The 21,000-nt window shown below is 41.4% G+C and overlaps 1 protein-coding gene across 1 annotated transcript; it reads left to right on the plus strand.

Moving 5' to 3' along the window:
- Window positions 1–9,654: 9,654 nt before the first annotated feature.
- unm_sa1261 (un-named sa1261) lies at window positions 9,655–17,705 on the plus strand. The gene is made up of 3 exons (XM_073494928.1): window positions 9,655–9,826; window positions 15,565–15,767; window positions 16,773–17,705. The coding sequence occupies exons 1-3, from the start codon at window positions 9,655–9,657 to the stop codon at window positions 17,601–17,603; spliced, it is 1,206 nt and encodes a 401-aa protein (XP_073351029.1). The 3' UTR covers window positions 17,604–17,705.
- The last annotated feature ends 3,295 nt before the right edge of the window (window positions 17,706–21,000 follow it).

Raw genomic sequence — 21,000 nt, forward strand, 5'->3', positions numbered from 1 at the left:
AAGTTAACACCTGCACCATGTGGACAAACAGAACAAAAGAGCTGCTGTCAACCTTTTGTTGTGCACATCTGCACACACACACACAAACACACACACACACACACACACACACTGCCTTTGAATCAGTATTTGTGGATTTATTGATCACATTTCTACACATGATCATGATTTATTTCTCACGTGCACTCACTCCAGCCCACCTGGCTTCACGTGCAGCTGCGCGCCGTGAGGATGTTTCTGATGCTTTGTGTCTGATGCAGAGCTGATTCACTCTTCATGCCTTTGTGCTGCAGTTTGTTGGTTTCTTGTGACTCGCAGACTGTAAACAGTGTGACTGATACTGGCACCGCGTCTCCATGAGTCTCCCTGAGTCCTGTGGAGGATGAGACACTGTGGATGATTTAAAACCTGGTGTGTCTGCTCAGGTTTTTTTTTTTTGTGTGTGTGAATTAAAGGGAAAACAGCATCAAAGAGCGTTTGAGCCGCAGAGATTTTGTTGTCTGAGCTCTCGTATCTTCGATTTATTGATTGGTTCCTTGGCAGAATAATAATCAGCAGCTGTTTTGATCATAAATTAGTCTTTTCAGGCATTTTTCAAGCAAAATTGATCTTGTTTCAGCTTCTCGGTTGAGCTGATTTGCTGCTTTTTCATAGATTTTATACTTTTAATTAACAAAAAAACATCTATAGACGTCACCTTGGACTCTTGGAAGTTAAGATTTATTGTATATTTCACAATTTCATGATATGATTAATTGGAAAAGATAATTAAAAGCAGTATTTTGTTGCAGTTTTGCTGGTTTTTGTTTTTTTTAAGCATGATGTCGTGTGTAGCTGTGAGTAAAGCTGGAGATGTCGTTTTCAAACAGCTAATGAAGCTAAAGTTAGCTTCCTTTGCTAGCTGGAGATGCTGTTTTTTTAGTTAGCTTACTTAGCTCGCTAGCTACAAGTAGCAATTGTGCCACACAAAAAAAATACCGTCTTTATCTTTATCTTTAGGTTTTGGACTTTTGATTAACCAAAACATTTGAAGACGACGTTTTCAAACAGCTAAAGATGCCAAAGTTAGCTTCCTTTGCTAGCTAGCGACAGCTAATAAACCTGCAGAGACAGAACTACAAGGTCACACGCTGTAATATAAAAAGCTGCTTTGTAATTTGCTCTGAAATAATAACATTAAAATATTAGCAAGTATTTTAAAAAGCAAATGAAGCTAGCTGGCGAATAAAGCTAGAGTTAGCTTCATTAGCTGCGAGTAATTGGATAAAAATTAAGTAGTTTGATCGCTGATGATGTTGGCGGTCTTTTAGCATGAAATCGTGTTTGTAGCCATGACAGCTGGAGATGCTATGTTTTCTAACAACTAATCAAGCTAACTTTAGCTTAGTTAGCCAGCTAGCTACAAGTAACAAACGTGCCAGCAGTCTGGGACAGAAAAATTTAGTATTTCAAAAAGAAAATTTACCGTCTTTATCTTTTCATTAAACAAAACATTTGAAGATTTTCAAACAGCTAATGAAGCTAAAGTTATTATGTGGATTATGTGTGGCGGACCACGCCATCAGCTAAACATCAACACCATCACCAAAGACACCTGTGTTTGTTCAGAGGTAATATTTGGATGTACAGTCACAATATACTGATGCCACGTACAGCCACATCCTTACATCATGTGTTATAGTCTGTACCCGGCTTAGCGGGACCGGTGTCGCCATGTTTGACCTAGCAACAGTAACTAAGGGGGGCGGGACTTAGGCTCAATAAATTAAAGATGTCACCTTGGAGTCAGGGAAGTTGTTTTTTCTTTGTCTTGACGCTACACTTTAAAATCATTTGTAGATTAATCAATACTGAAAATAAGCTGTGCATCTCTGAGGTATGTGTCTGTTGTCTGTCTACGGTGATGCATGTGCAGCCGGCCGCCCAGCAGAGACATTAACAGTGCAGAGAAAGACAGAAAGTCAGAGAAGAAGAAAGAGAGGCCGAGATTAAAACAGACAAAGGAGGGTGGGGGGGTAACATTACCTACTGTAGCGTGGGGTTCACAGCAGCAGAAACGGGTTGGCATTAACGCAGAGCGCCCAGTGATGTGCCGCCGAGCGTGCAGGCACAAAGCCCCAGTGTTCGCACATGCTGGAGGCCGAGCCAGTTAAAGCCTGGCTGCTTTGATGTGCTCCACGGCTCCATGAGGGCCGAGCCCGGGCCGGAGGACCGAGCCGCGGGCCGTCCACACGGGGAGACACGTCCACACGCAACAGGGACAGCGTGAAGGCCAGAGCCGAGTCCGTGACGGTCGGCGGGACCGAGTTTTAGTTCTGAAAACATTTGTGCAGGAGAGAGCTGCTCGTGGGGCAGAAATAATCTCTGGGGTTTTTGTTTTCTCAGCAGGGCAGATTCAGACAATAACATTTTACACACATGTTAGTTCACTGGCACCGACTCACAGCAGAGGTAAGAATGACAGGATGAGACTGAAAGGCCCGAAGAGACGAGCGCAGGAGCGATGTCTGCTCACTTTGTGTCCGAAAAGTAAAAAGTGGTGTCCATCGCAACCTCCCAGAGCCCAAAGAGGTTTTGTTTTGTTCCAAATCCCAAATGTCAACCGAGCTTTCACTGAAAACACCAGATTTGTTTGGAGCGACGAGATCAAAACCTTCCTCAGTCCAAAACCCCAAAGATATTCAGCTAACGGTGAAATATGACGAAGAAAAGCAGCAAATCGTCACATTTGAGGGTCTAAAACACGACAATGTTTCTGTTTTTAATCTGTTTTTTAGCTTTAAAAGTGATGAATCAATCATCAAAATTGGACACATCACACTTCACCTTTGTTGAAACACTGAAACGTGACAGTCAGCGAGTCGCTTCTGTCGTGTTTGAGGAGGAAAAACCCCGAAAAAATGTGAGAACGAAGTGTTTTAACCCAAAATACACGACCCTGTAATCGCTGTTCCTGAACCCAAATGTCAACCAAGCGTCCAGTGAAGAGAAGAAAACATCTGATCTGTGAGGAGCGATGAGGAGAATGTCAGAAAATGGGGAAATGTCGTCCTCAAAACGTTTAGTTTCGTCCACGTCCCCAAAAATATTCAGTTTACTGTCATCGAGGAGGAAAGAAACCAAAAAATAGTCACATTTAAGAAGCTGGAATCAGATAATTTAGACTTTATTTCCTTAAAAAAATCCCTCAAACCAACTAACGATTATCAAAACAGTGATTAATTAAATACAGTGACAACTAACAGATTCGGTTTACAGCAGATTTTAGAGACTGAAACTGAAGAATATTTGGCATTTTTTAACTGGTTTTGCTTTAAAAGTGACAAACGGATCATCAGGATATTCAGCACTTATCTGTCGATCCACTAACTGATCGGTGAATTGATGGTTTCGGCTCTACAGAAGCTGTTTCTCTGTGCTGAAGCTCAGTACATCGGGCCTCCCGCCGGCCCAGCAGGTCAACAGCTCAGGTAATTAAACAACCTGCCAGACTGGCACAACTCAAACTCCACATTGTGCCGAATCACTGACCCTCGAATATTAAACTGGAGCTACAATAACTACCAAAACCGTTCATGTTCAGTGAGTTTGAAGCTGTTGTGTGGATGAAACCTGCAGGACGGTGTCGGTGGTTTCCTGTAAAGTCAGACGAGGAGCTGACGGGTCTCCACCGTCTTCATCTGTCCTCCACTTTATAACCCAGACAGAGACGAGCAGTCAGGGTTCATAAATCACAGCGCTGATTTAATTTCCTTCGTCCTGTCGTCGCTCGCTGAAACAGATAAAAGTCCGTCCTGGTTTGGTGTTTTTCAGACGGAGATGATGCAGCCAAGCGTGAAACAGTAACTGATGATTGTTGCTCGCGATTATTACATTTACTCATGTTTAATCTGGCTGAGGTTAAAGGGACAGTGTGAGTTTCAGAGACGTCTGCCTTCTCTCTGACATGATGGAAGTGGATGGCGCTCGAATCAAAGCGGCAAAAAATACGTCTTAAAAATCTTAAAAGTAAAGTTGAAGCTAAGCTAAGTAGGTTCTGTTCAGTCCTGTTGGTTTCTTAATGTTAACCGTGGGTCAAATAAATAATATATGTGGATATTTTTAAAACATTTCCCTCGTTTTCTAATAATAATAATAATAATAACAATAAATCACAACACCTTGTGAAAAACAAACAAAAACAAAGAGTCTGTAAACATGTTAGCGGCTCTGTGAGGTCGCTTTGAGCTAACATGCGAACAATAACAATGCTAACATCCTGAAGGCTAAGCACAACCATGTTAATCACCGGTTAACATGCTAATATGTGCTAATTAGCACGAAACACAAAGTGCAGCTGAGGCTAATGAGTCTGCGATTAGCTCTGCAGCTATTTAAATGCACCGTTTGTCATTTTTGCTGCTAAGTAGTGTCGGATCATGGGAAACTATCTGTGTGACTCAGACGAGAATGAATGAGACTTAAAAATCTACTTTCCTTAGAAATAGCACCTTTAAGGGAACATAAGATCCTCGGTCTGATGCACGAATTACTCCTTTAATACTCTAAAATCCAGCAGGATAAAAGTTTATAAGTTGTTTTTCTCCTCTCTCTAAAAGATTTTGTCGCCGTTAGTTTGTTTAAGTATTTTTTTGCTTGGCTGACGTATCGATTTAACTTTACAGATGATTAATTAGGTGCTTGGATTAGATTAGATGTTTTACAAGTCGATGTTGGCCTGAACACAAACGAGGTGGTGGAGGCAGTCTTTCTGCAGGTTCTTCATGTGCAGCGAAAAACAGACGATCGCTCTGCAGTTTTCTCGGGTTTGTTACGTTTACACACAGTTAATACGGGTTGTAAATGTCGAGTTTGAGTCCAGAACATGTAGCTTCTCTCTGCTGGTGTGTTCGTCTGTGGATCTGAAGGGACCACGAACACGTCTTGGCAGCGTTTCAGCGAAAAAGGCCACGAATAGATTTATAAACAAGTTGTGTGATGTTAAAAATCCATCCTGAAACTGACTGGAAGTCGGGAGCAGCGAGATCTCTCGTCTCTGTTCTGGCAGCGTCGCTCTGCTCAGAGCTCAGATTGATTTACTGACGTTTTTCGGGGGAGACCTGAGAGCTTTTTGCATCGCAGCAGTTGAAGTCTGCTTGAAATAAAAAGCTTGCACAAGCTTCTGTGTGTCGAGGGAAGAGAGAAACGTTCTGACCTTTAGCTGTGTTCATTTTCTGACGAGAAATTAGAGCAGAGTCGGTCACACATTCATCTCTCGCCCGTGGCTTCGTGTCGAAGCTGTTGTGTTTGTTTACAGACTCACAATATTTTGTTATTTTCAGAGTGTGTTGTGTTGCTCACAAATGCCGCCACTGTGGATGCTGTGCTGTGTTTTCTGTGCATGTAGCCGGACGGTTGTTACGTAAGAGTGTTTGTCCGTATGTCTGCAGATATTCAGGTAAATGTTTATAAATGAATAGTTAGCTGAGAGCGTCGGCGCTACAGGAAGATGAGAACTGTGTTGATAAAGACGGCTAAAAATAGTTTATACAATTTTTCTCTGCCTTTTGCTTTCCCATAATGCTTTGGGGACATAAACAGGAAGTATCATGTTGTAGTGAGTTATAGCGCGTTCATGTGGACTAACAAGGGGTGTCTTTTGTTTTATTGTAAGCAGATTTATGGACATTTATTCAGGCTAGATATCAGATATAAAACGATATATATCCACTATTCTCAAACTTCTCAAAATACTGCAGAATTTCAAGAAGTTTTGTCTTCCTTGTAATATTTTTGTTTCAGCCTGCTACGTAGGCACGTTCATACACGTAGCTAATCCATGAACAGCTACAACCTCAACTCAAACTCATGGCGAGTTAGTAAGTAAGTAATAACACTTCAAACGTGGCTCCAGACAGGTGATATAAGAAATGTGAAGAAGGAAGAGAACAACTCAACAGGAAGTAACCCGATCACGTAGGCCCGAAATAACATTTAACCACGTCATGATACAGAAACACGTAGAAGTAAAGGTTGTAGAGGTGAGCAACTTGACGTGATGACAGTCAGAGTTGTATTTTCGGTACAAACAGTTTGAAAAACACTGATATATGTGATATACGTCACGCTGAGGAAGACGAGTGAAAGGTCGTTGACACGGCGAGCTTGTCTCCCTGCAGCCTTCATCTCCAAACAGGTGTTTCTCACGGCGGGCGTCGTTCACCTCCTCCCTCCTGCTCGGTGCAGCAGACAGGTAACATGAGAGAGGAGGTGCAGCAGCTACGACACAATGAAGCCTGGCTGAGCTCCAGCTGTGCTCTGAGTGTCGACGAGCGTTTCAAGACAGCGAGGCGGTCTCATCCCCTCTCGCCCGGGAGGCAAACGGGGGCCCTGGCGCTCCTCGAGGCCCCTCTGGGGAGCGGCCTTGGCACGGTTACCCTGAGAAGGAGCGCCGGGGCTGCTGGGAGCTGCAGCCAACAGAAAGATGCTACTAATTAGTGCTGGTTGTGACTTTTCTTTCATCTGCGGGCCTCTTTGATACGACAGCAGCAGCAGGAGAGAAACGTACGAGTGTGTGTTTATACTCGGGAGGTTATATAGAAGGGAGCCGAGCGTGACGCTGTACATACTGCACGCATACATGTCAAGGTTTTTATGGTTTTCAGTGAAGCTCAGAGCGAAACGAGGCTGCAGTAAACACGTTGATGAGCCCAGGAGACACAAGTGGGGTCTTTGTTTCAGCTGCTACATGCTACATATGACAGATTCAGTGTTGTGACCAGCAGGTTCAGGCTTCTGTCGATTAGTTATCCGTCTTTTAAATGTCAATTATGTTTCCCGAAGCCGAAGCCGACGTCCTCGAATGTCTCGTTTTGTCCACAACTCAAAAAATATTCAGTTTCTTGTCACAGAGGAAGAAAAGAAACCAGAAAATATTCACATGTAAGAAGCTCAGAGAGTTTTAGACTTTTCTAAATACAGATGGCAGCTCTAGTTTTCAGCCAAATGTGACACAAGTTTGTGACTAAACTCCCAGAAAATTTGCAAAAAGAAAAAGCGAATGATTCCACGTTTACATGCACAATGAATATTAGCAGTTGGTCCTTCCAGAGACAGTTAGTTCGTTAGCTTCTGCTCGATAATGTATCGATAATGTATCTCTGCAGCTACAAGGTCTGTTTGAATCATCAAGGTTTCATAATAAAGGGAACACTTGAAATATTAGTTCAGATGTGTAAGTTTAAGTATTTATGTCACTGGGTCCGAGTGAATCAAGTTGGCAAACAGCATAAATGACCAAAGTATATATTTCACTTGTATGTCACCATAGGTGCTCAAAAAGTAGCCCAGTTGGGCTCCGCTCGGGCTTAACAGGTTAAAATATGAAAGATATTTTGTTTCTAGCTTGGTATCCCGAAGCCGTCTGTGGGGACATAAAATCTGCTCGTCCTCCAAATCTGTGAACGATGAGCCCGATGACGAGCGTGATGTTCGGACGGGTCGGGTCTCCTCTCAGACCTGTCGGTGTTGTTCGGTGAGACACGTCGTCCTCTGAGGCTTTTGCAGATAAACTCGTTATTTCTAAAAGAATTTTAATTAAAGCCAGAATCTGGAGCGAGGAGACTGTGAGCAGGTAGTTTGTTGTTTGTTTGCAGCTCTCTCTGCTCCTCTCTGTGTTTTATTGACCTTGTCAGAGGATGCTGAGTGGACCGGTGATGGACAGCCAGTTGGCTCCTTCGGGCTCCGGCTGACTCCTCATTTTTATCTGCTCGTCGTACTTTTAATGCTCAGCACATACTGTTTGTGTCCGGAGCTGTTTTCAACCCGCCGCTGTCGCTGCAGGACCGTCGAAGTTTCCTTTGTTTGTGTGTATTTTTCAGTTTAACGTGTTGATCTGAGAGCTTTGATTGTTTTGATGACACACGAGTGAGGTTTTAAAGATCAAATCATGTGATGTTGCGAAGAATAACAGTTGATTTAGACATGTGACATCAGCGAACTTGAAGATGAAACTTCCATTGAATTCATGGGACCTTGAAACAAAACCCCGACAGCTGTCCTCCAAATACTTTTTAAGTATTTTGAAGTTTGGCCCTCAGAGCTGGATTTAAGCATGTTTGTGATTCCTTACATGTTTATTTTAAACCTCAAGCTGTCGTTTTCTTTAGTCTGTGGCCTTTAAGGTAAACGAGGTCCCCAACCTCGACGCCGCGATCAAACGAATCCAAACAAAACAAAACATAAAAGTCGTCTTCAATCGTGACCTGAAAATGGAGACTGAGGTGGATCTACTGTTGTCTAGAGAAGCTCTTTTTTCTTCTGTGCTGCAAAATGAAGACCGATGTTGGTTTTAAATCTTCTCTCAAGCAGCACCAGAGCCGCACGATATATCGAATAAATACTAATAATAATAAAACCAAAAACTAAACAGCAGATCTCAGGACAAATGACCTTTATCCTGTTTTTGTACGTGCCTTTTCGATTAAAAGTTGTAAATATATGCAAAAACAATTGTAGCACAGAATTGACAAAACAGGCTCGGTCGTTTAGAAAATGTGAAACCGTTGCTGTTTATCGTTTTGTCTAAAGAACGGCTCGAGCGCATCGAGATGTTTGTTTGTTTATGTCGTCAGTAAAAGAACAAAACAATCGCTGTCACGTTGTTGTAGGAGAATATAAATATCATCTTCAGTCACGTCTCGAGAACGTCGTCTGATTTCTGACTTTAATGAAAAACACAGATCACAGTTGTCGTCTCGCTGCAGCTCTCTCTACACGAACATACTGTGTGTTTCTGTTTGCCGTCATTGTTTTCACGCTGCTTTACTGCAGATTTGTGTTGCACGCTTCCTCTCGACACGCAACGCTCACACTGTAGACAGGAGCCGTCTCCACAGATGGACGCAGGACGAGGCGAGCATCCTGTCTCGTTCAACACCGTCTCGTCCCCGTTAATGAGAGATGGTACATTTCTGCTGCGCCATCGGGGCTGTGAAGCCTCTCCAGTCATTCACAGATCTTGGCTGTCGGCGGGTTTGACGAGCGGCTTCTCGCGGAAAGCAGAAGGAGGAAGGTGAGACAGATCTGCTGAGGACGGGAGCCCGAGGAACACGTCGGGTCAGAATTAGACTTTCATTAACAAGGAGGATCATTAATCAGCTGCAGACGATCAGCTCGACAAATAGAAATACTGTCTCCTCTCAGGTCCAGTCTGTCTGGTTTTTGCACTGGCTCAGACTTCCCAGGGTTTTTTCCTGCATGCATCGCTTGGAAAAGGCAAGAAAACACTCTGGAGTTAAATCAAGACTTTGACGTCTTTCTTCGCGACAGTTAGAAAGATTGTTTGCTGCAGACAGGCGTTGAAAGCACTCTCCACACCTGTCTTCCTGTCTTTCATCTTTGTCTCTGTTCCCTGTGATCATTTTTTCATGAAGTCACAACACAGTCAGAAGGTTGTGTAACAGTTCGTTTGGCCTGCAGACAAAGCGTCCTGCTGCTAACAGGTCATATGTACATACAGTGCAGTCACAGTGGGAGTCTTGTGAGACTGGAGACATGGGTGGACACCGGTCACATACTGAACCTTTCTTTTCCTTCCTGCTCCTCCTTTCCACAGGAACATCCGTCTCCAGACCAGCCCTCGGCCCTCGGCTCCGGCCCCGTCCCTCCGCAACAATGAACTCCTCGCCCCACGGCTCCCGCGCCTCCATCGACATCCTGGAGGAGCTCCAGCTGATTGCCGCGCAGAACCTGGAGAAACTGGACATCAATAAATACTACGAGGTCGTCTGTGAACTGGGGAAGGGCACCTATGGGAAGGTGGACCTGGTCGTCCACAAAATCAGAGGTAACCGCTGAGTGTCTGAGCTGATTCTGATCAGTCAAGTGTTCGATTTCTCCACGATTTTTCTTTTAGAGCAGCAACAGTGACTTTATTCCCCCGAGCTCTTCACCATCACTGGCTGCTAAATCAGCGAAGATTATTAGCGAAGATGCAGCAGGAGGTTCAGAGGCATAACAGGAAATATGAACGAGTGGAAGAGTTCAAATAAATCTGCCACAAACACCAAAACTGTAAACTACTACAGATTTTTCGGGGGCCAAGTTTTTTATTATGAAATTTCTGAAAAATGTCTCCTGATATTTCTTCTTGTCGTGTGTGAAACAGAGTAAAAAAAATACATTTCTCGTAAAAAAAAGTTTTATTTTTCCATGTTTGAAACAAGTGACAATAGATTTTCAGGAGGAAAAATATTTTTTTGTGTGAAATCGAGGCAGGAGAATGTTTTGTAAGGCTCATTTTCAAAAGAAAAAAAGAAATGTGTGTTTTTTGGGGGGTTTTTTTGACAAAAATAAATAAATAAAAAAATTTAAAAAAAAAGTCCCCATGTGTAGATCGAGTGACAAAATATTTTTTCTGGACTTTTTTTTTTTTTTTTTTTTCAATTTTCAAAAAAAAAAAATCCTGCCAAAACTTTTTTATTTATTTATTTTTTTAATAAAAAATCTATAAAAATTTTTTTTTTAAAAATTAAAAAAATGCTCCTGAATTTTCATGTGTGAAACCGCGTGAGGGAAAAACAATTTTCAGGAGATTTTTTCGTTGCGTGTTAAAACAATCTTTCCACACATCTCTTACGTGTGGAAAACAATGAAATTCGTGAGCTGGTGAGGGTTCCTACTCTTCGCTCGGTTAGCTTTAGCTTTAGCCTCAGTTTGTCAGCGTGATATCGTGTCTGTAGCCATGACTCAGCAAAAAACTAATGAAGCTAATATTAGCTCAATTAGCTTAGCTAGTTACAGCTAATAAATGTGTCAGTGGCAGTTCGTACATCGTTTCATCTGGCAAACATTGACAGTTTCTGGGTCGAAGAGGCTGCTGGTGTCTGAAATCATTGTTCGAGGAACCATTAGTGGGAAATCTTCCACCCAAATCCTGACAGGTCTTAACGAAGCGTTAATTAGATGCCTGAAACATCATGTGAAATGTCAGGACAGTTAATGTTCATGTCTGATGTTTGCTGCGTTTCAAAAGGCACTCAGAATAAAAGGAAACGAAAAGATCCAACACTGATGAGTCCGTCTCTGCTCAGACGGAGCAGGAGGCAGTTTGCCTTTCAATTTTCAATCCATCACCTCTTGTGGGAGGAAAGATTTCCTTGACTCACCTCCAGAATTGTATTTGGGCCGAGCGAGCAGATCTACAGGGCAAAATGTGATGCTGCTCTCTTTTGTGGCTCTACTTTGTGATAACAAGGCCATTTTACATAATAACGCTGCAGAGTGCAGCTTTAAAATGCTTCGCTTTGGTATCGCAGCAGCGGCAGCGTACACTGAGTCAGAAATAATGCTGTTTTCACTCTCCTCCTGCTCGGGCGTGTAATCGGCGAGCAGGTAAAGCACTCTCGTTCGGCTCTGAAGTGTTTACTTTTCAAAATGAATTTTGAAAAAGCACCTCTGAGGTGATGCAGGCCACCTTTATGCAGCAATTTAGCATCGATTTGGATACAAACTGCCCGAATTCACTACTTAACTAATAGAAATCTGTTCAACCTCTTCACATTAAAAGCCCAAATGTCGACCATCTGCTGCGAGCGTCTTAATAGTCGCTTTTATGGAGCAAAAAGCTGCAGCGACAGGACCGGTTCTGAGTGGCTGCAGTCTGTCACCGAGATGAATTCTGACCTTTTTGGGCCCGTGAAGTGTGCAGCTGAAGGATGTAAGAAACAGTGTGTACCTGGGGTTTCATTACGCCGCTGCATCACGACATCGTTTCACCACCGTCGCAGAACAAACAGAGCTTTTAATCCTCCACCCTCTGGTGTCTGATGGCGCTCAGAATAAATGGCATGTTAACTGTGGAAGTAAATGGACTGAAGGTGAAGTAATTTCTGACCTTTTGAATCATAATTTTGTGCCGATGCATCACAATGAAGACGGGAAATTAAATGCAAATCAAAAGTGCTGAAGCTGTTAAGAAACGGATTAATTCATATTACAGCTGCACAGCAAACTGAGGCTGTCAGTAACATTTCATTAAAATACAGTCCTGTTAAAAAAAATCTTTTTCAAACAGCAGAACAGTTTGAATATCTCGTATTTATTAGCAGATTCTCAACAACAACCCGCTCCACAAATAATACGCCGAATATGATCCACCTGAGACAGGAAGCATGAACAATACATTCACAATACATACAATACATCAATACATTGAAGTATTCAGATTGTTTACTTGGGTAAAAATTAAAAAAAATAAAACTAAACTGTAGTTTACAGTTTACTAAACTAACTGTAAAATATTCCATCACAAGTAGAAGTCCTGCATCGAAAATATTACAGGTAAAGTATGTAAAAATGCAACGAAGAACTTTTGGCAGAAGAAAAACACAAAACCTCAATTATTATAATTGAAATAATTCAAACAAAAAAGCAAATCCTCATATTTAGCTATAAAGTGGCATCATAAAAAAATACTGAAGTACAAATCTGACGACAGAAACAGACACAAAACGACTACAAAGAGACAATAAACGACTACAAAGACACAAAATGACTACAAAGAGACACAAAATGACTACAGAGGCAAAGAGACAGAACAACTACAAAGAGACACAAAGCAATTACAGCGGCATTAAGGTAAAACCTCTACAAGAAGACACAAAATGACTAAAGGGGCACAGACACTAATCCTTGTTTTTGTCTTCTTTTCGTGGTTTTCAGATGCAAAGAGTCACAAAAAAACTATAAATACACACAAAATGATTACAGAGTCAAAGACACACAGAACAGCCTTGTTTGTTAATCCCGTTGTCTCCGGCTGATAGTAGTGACGGTGACATTGTTGGTCAGTCGGGTAGATTAACTTTTACAAATGTAGGTTATCTTTAGCTCTACCGTCTGACCCGAAACAGTCGCAGCTTTACGAGTCGGCTGAGTTCCCCTGAACAGATGGTGCTCCAGAGGCACGCAGGAGTTTTTCTTGTAATAGACGGTTTCTACACTGTGGTTTTACTACTTTCAGTCAGGTGAAAGATAAGAGTCGGTCTCAGTTGTGATTATCCAGTGAGACTTTCATTTTTCTAAGATCGGCCATTATCTTATTGTCCTATGAAAAAAGATCCCTAGGTCCGCTTGGAAATCACAGAAAAAAGGACGCCTCTTATAATTACAGAACCTGCCTAAGAAATATCACATTTTTAAGTTTTCTCTTGTATCAGAGTAATCCAGTGATGGTTGTCTGTACATCCAGAGGTTCACTGCAAACGGGAACAACCAATAATTAATTCGGCATACTTTTAATACTTTTAATAGCACAAATTTACCAAAAATTAAACAAATACAGGTTTTAAAAGATTAAAAAAACAGGCTCAAGTCACGGCCCACAGTGTGATTCAGTGCAGTATTATAACATACATCCCCCAAAGCATTATGGGAACTGAATAATGAGACGCGACAACACCACCAAGAATAAAATTAATTTATTTTCTCCCCGTCAACACGAGGTAAACCCCTCCTGTATCACAGCTCCTCTTGACCTTTTCCTAAAGTGGCTTCTCGCTGTAAAAAGCACGGCGCACTTTGCAGAGCTGATCCGGTGCTATTGGAGAAGTGTCCCCTCTCATCTTCGCTGACACAGCGACTGTTGGTGCAGGGAGAGGCAGACGTGGCAGCTCTCCAGGTTATTGTCTGGGGTATTTCAGATTAGCCCTGGTAATGTCTCTCCTGCTGGGGGGGGAGACGAGGTGAGACGGGTGAGTCGAGGCCCCGAATCGTGTCCTCGCAAACTGCCTCCACGTGTTCCCTCCAGACGACTTGATGTCTTTTTGTGTCCTTTTAAAGGATTATATCAGGTGAAATGATTCACTGCAGGCAGAACGAGACCTCAGTCCTCGTCTTTGGGTTTCTAAAGCCTTAATCCCTTCAGTCCCTTCCCCTCCATTTTGTACGTTCAGGCCTACAGGGGCTGGGTGTCCTGATTCTTGTTGGGATGAAGTGAGAGGGTGAATTATTGTGGCTACATGGCCGTTTTATAGAGGCACACTTCAATCTGAGGTTGTGTGAATGTGTTTCGCGTAACAACTGCAGAGACATTGTAAAACTAGGTTTGTCGTAACATTAACGCGAGCTAGTGTTAATTTCTTAATGCTGATTTGTGCAGAAAAAAAAAAGATTCTCCTGAAAAAAGTTTTGGGGGAAAAAGCAACTAAACTAATTCTTCTCAATGAAACGAAGTTTTTTTCCTGTAAATTATTTATTTTCACTCAGTTTCACATATGAATTTTTTCAAAAACAAATTATTCTCAAAATATTTTTGCTCAGTTTTCCTTTTGTTTTTTTGTTACATTTTCTTTATTTATTACATTTTTTTATTATATTTTTTATATATGAAAAAAAAACTTTTTTTGGAAGAAACTTTCTCCTGAAAATTATTTTTTTCAACTCAGTTTCACACACGACAAAACAGTTGAACAAAAAATGTTTTCTCTTGAAGAGTTTCTTCTGAAGGTTAAACTCAGTTTCACATGAAAAAAAAAAATTTGCAAAAAAAAAAAAAAAATCTTCTCAAAATGTGTTTTACTCTGTTTTCCATATGATTTTTTTTCTTTTACATGAGAACATTTTTTTTTGGAAGAAACATTTTCTGCTGAATTTTTTTTCCACATTAAAAAAAATTCTCCTGAAATTTTTTTTTCCCACATATGAAAAATAAATTTCCTCTTGAGAATTTTCTTCTGAATGTTAAACTCAGTTTCACATATGAAAAAAAAGTAGTAAAAAAGAAATCTTCAGTATTTCTCCTGAAAAATGTTTCAACTTTTTTTTAAACAAATTGTCCTGACAATAATTTTATTTTTTCTCGGTTTCACACATGAAAAACAAAACAAAAAAAACAAAACAAATTCTTTATTATTAAATTATTTCTTTCACATATAATTTTTTTTTTTTTTTTTTTAAAAACAATCTCCTGGATATTTTTAAACTCATTTTCATAAATGGAAATATTTTTTGAAAAACAACGAATTCTGCTGAATCTTTTTTTTTTTTTAACTGATCAGCGCAGCTGAAGACGGTCTGTGTGTTTATGTAAACGCCATCAATGACTCCTGATGATGTACGAGGGTCCTGAAGGGCTCTTCTGTTTCATTAGGAGAGATTTAAACCACCAGCCAGTGTAACTCTGTACTGAAGAGCAAAGGGACGCTTGAAAACGAGGGTTAAAAATTGGAAATAGGATTAAGCCTTTAGGTCTACGAGGACAGTTTGCAGCTATAAGTGTCCCTTTACTGCAAAATCCTCCACATGAAAGTAGATCAGCTCCATGTTGAAGCTGAGGCAACATCCTGGTCACTGTGAGGGTTTTAAATACTTACAGTATAAATCTCCTGCAGGAAAAAAACACCAGGATTTAATTCAGTGACGTTGAAGATTTTAATTATTCATCGAATCTTGAAACTATTTTAATTAAGATTCATGCACGCAATTAGGCCGCCGTGAAATAAATCCCCAAACACTTTAATGTGAGAACAAGAAGCGAGGAATGAGATTGGGGTTATGTAACGCGGCTCTGTCCTCCTTTTTCAGGCACCAAGATGGCCCTGAAGTTTCTGAGGAAGAAGACCACCAAGCTGAAGAGCTTCCTGAGAGAGTACAGCATCTCCCTCTATCTGTCGCCCTGCCCGTTCATCATCAACATGTACGGCATCGCCTTCGAAACGGACGAGTACTACATCTTCGCTCAGGAGTACGCTCTGGCTGGAGATCTGTTTGACATCATCCCTCCGCAGGTGAGATGGAGAATAAAGACCAAATTATTTCCTCTTGATCCCCCAAATACTGGAAACTATTTTTACAACGTTGTTTCCACTCAAGCCACAGATGCATCCACGCTGTGTCACCTTTGGTTCACAGATTGGATCCACCGCTGTGTTATTTGGCGCCTGACATTTAGTTGTCAGCTCTGTGGGGAGTCAAAACACAAAAATACACCAGGCTTTTGTTGTGAAGTGTTATCAAAATAAAAGCACAGAGGAGTCTCACCAGGGCTCTTTGACCTGGCAACAGTTTTTATGTCTGTTTCTGTTCAAGTACACAGGGAGTCAGATTTCTTGTATGTTTCCTCAAACTTGGCAAATTAAACTGATTCTGACTCTGTTTGCGAACACAAAGCTGCAAATCAAGTTGACTAGTGTCGACTGAGGGTTCGTCACAGTCTGGAGCACAAAATGGAAACATTTCTTCTGAAAGTTTAACTCACAGTTTCACATATGGAAAAAATATTTTTAAAAAAGAAAAATAATTTTCCTGAAAATGTTTTAACTCAGTTTCACACACACGCAAATTTAAAAATATAACAAAAAAAAAACAATTCTCCTGAAAATGTTTTTTATTTTAAAAATGTTCTTCTGAAAGTTTAACTAAGAAAAAAAATTCCCCCCAATTTTTTTTTTAAAGTTTCACCCACACACACATAAGAAGAAATTTCCGGAAATTTTCCCGAAAATTCCCGGAAATTTTCCCGGAAATTTTCCCGGAAATTTCCGGATCAGTCTCAGAGTCTCACTCCCTCTTTACACTATTTATAGAGACAACATTCCCTCGAGCTTTTTGTACTCGGTTTCACACATTTTCAGAAGAAAGTTTAACTTTCAATTATGACAAAAACATTTTTTTTTATTTCTCCTGAAATTTTTTTTAACTCATTTTACATATTAAAAAAAAAATTTTGTTTCACACATAAAAAGATTGTTGTGATGAGCGTGACCTCATTCTTCTTCTCTCTCTGCGTTCAGGTTGGACTTCCTGAGTCGGTGGCTAAACGCTGCGTCCACCAGGTGGCGATCGCCCTCGACTACCTGCACTGTAAGAAGCTGGTCCACCGAGACATCAAACCCGAGAACATCCTCATTTTTGACAAAGAGTGCCGGAAGGTCAAGCTGTCAGACTTTGGCATGACGCGGCGTGCCGGCTCTCCGGTGAAGCGTGTGAGCGGCACGATCCCCTACACGGCGCCCGAGCTGTGCGACACCTCGCGACACGAGGGCTTCTGCGTGGACTACAGCACGGACGTGTGGGCGTTTGGCGTGCTGCTCTTCTGCATGCTGACAGGAAACTTCCCCTGGGAGAAGGCCATGCCGAACGACGCCTTCTACGAAGAGTTTGTGCGCTGGCAGCGACGCCGGACGGGCACGGTGCCCTCGCAGTGGCGCCGCTTCACAGATGAAGCTCTGCGAATGTTTCGCAGGCTGCTCTCCATCGAGCAGGAGCGCCGCTGCTCCGTCAAAGAAGTCTTCAGCTACTTCAACCTGTGCTGGATGTTGGACACGGAGAACGGGAACAGCAGCAGCAGCGGCGGCGGCAGCGGGGGCGTAGCGAGCAGCGCGCCTCCTCTGGACATCAGCTCGTCCTCGTCCGAAGAGGACGTATTAGTGGACAGACTGAAGCAGCAGAGCCTGTCGCCGGCTTGTGTGGTGGCGAAGGGCAGCATCATGATGGACACCCACTACTCCTCCATGTCCACCAACAGCTCGCCGTCCTCCACCGGCAGCTACGACCGGGTCAACAGAGAAAACAACGAGCGAGGACGCATCCTGGTGGCCACGCCCATCGAGATCTGCGTGTAGAGGCGGCTGACGCTGCGCGACAGGCTGCCGGCTCACATGTGAAGGCTGCTGTGAGCCGACGAGGAAGATTCTCCGTGTGAAAGAGGAGGGAAGTGAGGAAAGTGTGACGACTGATGTTTGACGTCAGGAAAACTCTCTACAGTTTGACACACGACGTAGCTTCACTGCAGATTTACACTCATTTCTGATGAAGACGAACTCTGAGGAAATGACCAGTGAGACGATCACAAACCTCCTGAACGTGGCCGACACGAACAATGAACTCACTGGACGACCTCTAAAGAAGAAAAAAAAACACTGAAAAACATTCATAATCCTCGAGCAATATGTTCAAATGTTTGGAATAATCCAGTCACTGCAAAAAATAATCTGTGAAGAAAAAAGATGTGATCGGCTTTCAGTGAGATGATTTGTGACCGATGGTTCTGTTGTGTGTTTATGTAGTGAACCATCTTCATGTTTGGTAGATGTGAGTCTGTACAGTGTGAAGTTTTTCTTAGGTTCTTTTGTATATTTTTTAAGATTATTTATTTATGTCGGTTCAACATATTTATGATTTGTTTCATCAGAGATCTGAAGTCTGTTTTGTTTTTTCCTGAGAAATAAAATTAATAGAAATTTACAAAAACTGTAGAAGCAGGTGGTTTTGGTTCTCACAGATCTACATTTCTCTCGTCATCATGTTGTTGTAGATGTGCGTAGACTGTTTTTCTCACATTAAAATGTCCTTTTTTATGTTTGCCTGTGATGCCTCAACCCACTTGTACAGTAGCAACAAATATGAGCGGCTGAAGGCGCAGCTCAACAGAAGTGTTAATTGGGTTTCGCAATTGATAACATTTCAATAATCATCTATTCGGGAGAGAAGCACATCGAAGTATGATGAATAATCCTTATTTTCTACTTGCATGGTTAATATATTTGGACGTTTTTTCCCTCAAAAATAGGCAAGATACAGGAAATATTTGGAAAAATACCAACACCAGAAGAATAAATCCAGTATTTGTGCCCTCTCAACCTTTTATTCCAGTTTTTTTGCTGTGTAATTCATGAGAAGGTTACGCCCTGAATAATGTGAGACCGGATGGGGAGAATGTAGAAAAACAAGTCTTTGGATTAAAAAATGTTTCAGCTCTCTTTTGTGTTTTTCAGAAGTATTGCATGAAGTGATATTACTGTGGTGAACATTTGTTGAAATAAACACCCCGAGAAATAAAAGAATGATCTGTGTTTATTTTATTTTAAAGATATGATGTGTAGACAAGAAAATAAGGCCCGAACACACTGATATGGATATTTATCGGACCGTTTTTAAAAACAAATCCTGCCCACACGACCTTCGTGATACAAAATATTTTTTCCATAAACTTACATTATGAAAGAAGAATCTGCATCACAACGTCCACAAAATGACTCGTTTGACTGTCATAATTATATTTATTCAGTCTGATAACATTTGGAAAGACAGCTCAGGTTTGTTTCCAATCTTGCCCAGTGGCCACTTGGGGCACAAAAAGCATTTTCTCCTACGGATTGCTATTATAACAGAGACGTCTGTAAAACTGTTGACACGACACCAAGATTTCCAGGTTTTAATGTAACGTCTTTGTTTGGTCGTAGGGACTTGAATACATAAACATCAGTAGCTAATTTTTGATTTACTTACAGTTTTTGACACTGTAGAGAAACAGAAATGTGATTCATTTGTGTGGACGGACAATGTTCATTTTGCAAATGATCCCTATTAGTGTGGACAATGCAGAAAACTAGAAAGCACTACCTCGTCTATTAACACCACAGGAAATGACACTGTGTGAAGTTCCTCCAGCAGGACGTCGTCCATTTCAAACCCTCAGTTCACAAAAGATGAAATAAGTCAATCAGAAAAGGAGCTGGACTCTGTTCTGTGAGACTTTGAAGTTAGAAACAGCTGTGAGGTCGATGCCAGCGTCTCATTTTATTTGATCAAACTGCAGATTTAAAGTCAAGAGATCAACTTTTATCAAGATGTACGTTCCTACTGCAGCATCTCCATCCAAACACAGGATGAAACTGAGGTCATTATGCACATTAGATGAAGCTTCGCTGTATGTCGGTCACATAATTATGCCCCAATAAACTCAAAATGCCCCACGAAGCTGTAAAAACCACTGAGGCATGTTTTTGGCTCGGCTGTAATGAGCAGCGTCTGCCTGCAAAACATTGCTGGAAGCTGAATTACATAACACTCCCACCCAGGTGGGACTGACTCTGATTTAATGTTACAGTAAAAAGAAAAAACATCCATACATCAACAGCAGATCAGGCTGAAAACCCCGATTCTGCTGCAGCAGAGGAAAAATACAAACTGACTGCAGATGAAGGCTGGATTCGTCTTTAATGTCAGTCCAACAAAACAAACTCAAATCCGCCTGATGTGAAGGAAGCAAAGGGGGAAAACAGCCGAGTGCAGCTGAGCCGCAGAGGAAATCATCAAGCAGCGCTGCATGTTCAGCATAGTAATTACAGCTGAGCCGCTCTCACTGATCTCACTGTTCCTCCACCATGTTTACACATTCACCACCAGCGAGAGGCCGACGAGAGTTTAGTGTTCAGATCCACCAGAGCAGCGACGTGTGTGAGCACTTAAATAAATCAATACAAGAGGACGGGGTCGCTCCAGGTTACCTCTGTTTTCCTTCTGCTTTAACATAAATCTATGGAAGCCCTGAGGGACCATCCATCCATCTGGTGATCCATATTCTGTGTTTATGATTTGAGGGAAAAACGTTCAGCCAGCATCATGTGAAACCAACTGAAAAAATAATTCATCACTATATTATTCCCCCCCAAAATTCTGACTTTTCTCCCCAAATTCTGACTTTTTTCCCTTAACTTTTTGTCCAAATTCTGACTTTTTCCCCAAAATTCTGACTTTTTTTTTTTTTACCCAAAATTCTGATTTTCTTTCCCCTTAACTTTTCTCAAAATCCTGACTTTTCTCCCCAGAATTCTGACTTTTTTCTCAATTTTTTCTTAAAATTCTGACTTTTTGCCCTTAACTTTTTGTCCAAATTCTGACTTTTTTCCCAAAAATTCTGATCTTTTTTTCCTCGATTTTTTCTCAAAATTCTGACTTTTTTCCCCAAAATTCTGACTTTTTCCCAAAAATTCTGACTTTTTTCCCAAAAATTCTGATCTTTTTTCCTCGATTTTTTCTCAAAATTCTGACTTTTTTCCCCAAAATTCTGACTTTTTTCCCAAAAATTCTGACTTTTTTCCCAAAAATTCTGATCTTTTTTCCTCGATTTTTTCTCAAAATTCTGACTTTTTTCCCCAAAATTCTGACTTTTTTCCCAAAAATTCTGACTTTTTCCCCCAAAAAGTTCATATTTTTTTCCCTTAAATTTTCCTAAAA

Source organism: Pagrus major, chromosome 23 (genome assembly GCF_040436345.1).
Source record: "Pagrus major chromosome 23, Pma_NU_1.0".
In the NCBI taxonomy this organism is placed as follows: domain Eukaryota; kingdom Metazoa; phylum Chordata; class Actinopteri; order Spariformes; family Sparidae; genus Pagrus; species Pagrus major.

Bases quoted from the DNA above. Each gene is read 5' to 3' on its own strand.
- unm_sa1261 (XM_073494928.1), top strand. From the start codon at position 9,655: ATGAACTCCTCGCCCCACGGCTCCCGCGCCTCCATCGACATCCTGGAG. The intron at 9,827-15,564 runs GTAACCGCTGAG...CTCCTTTTTCAG, and splicing joins GGTCGTCCACAAAATCAGAG to GCACCAAGATGGCCCTGAAG. The intron at 15,768-16,772 runs GTGAGATGGAGA...CTCTGCGTTCAG, and splicing joins TTGACATCATCCCTCCGCAG to GTTGGACTTCCTGAGTCGGT.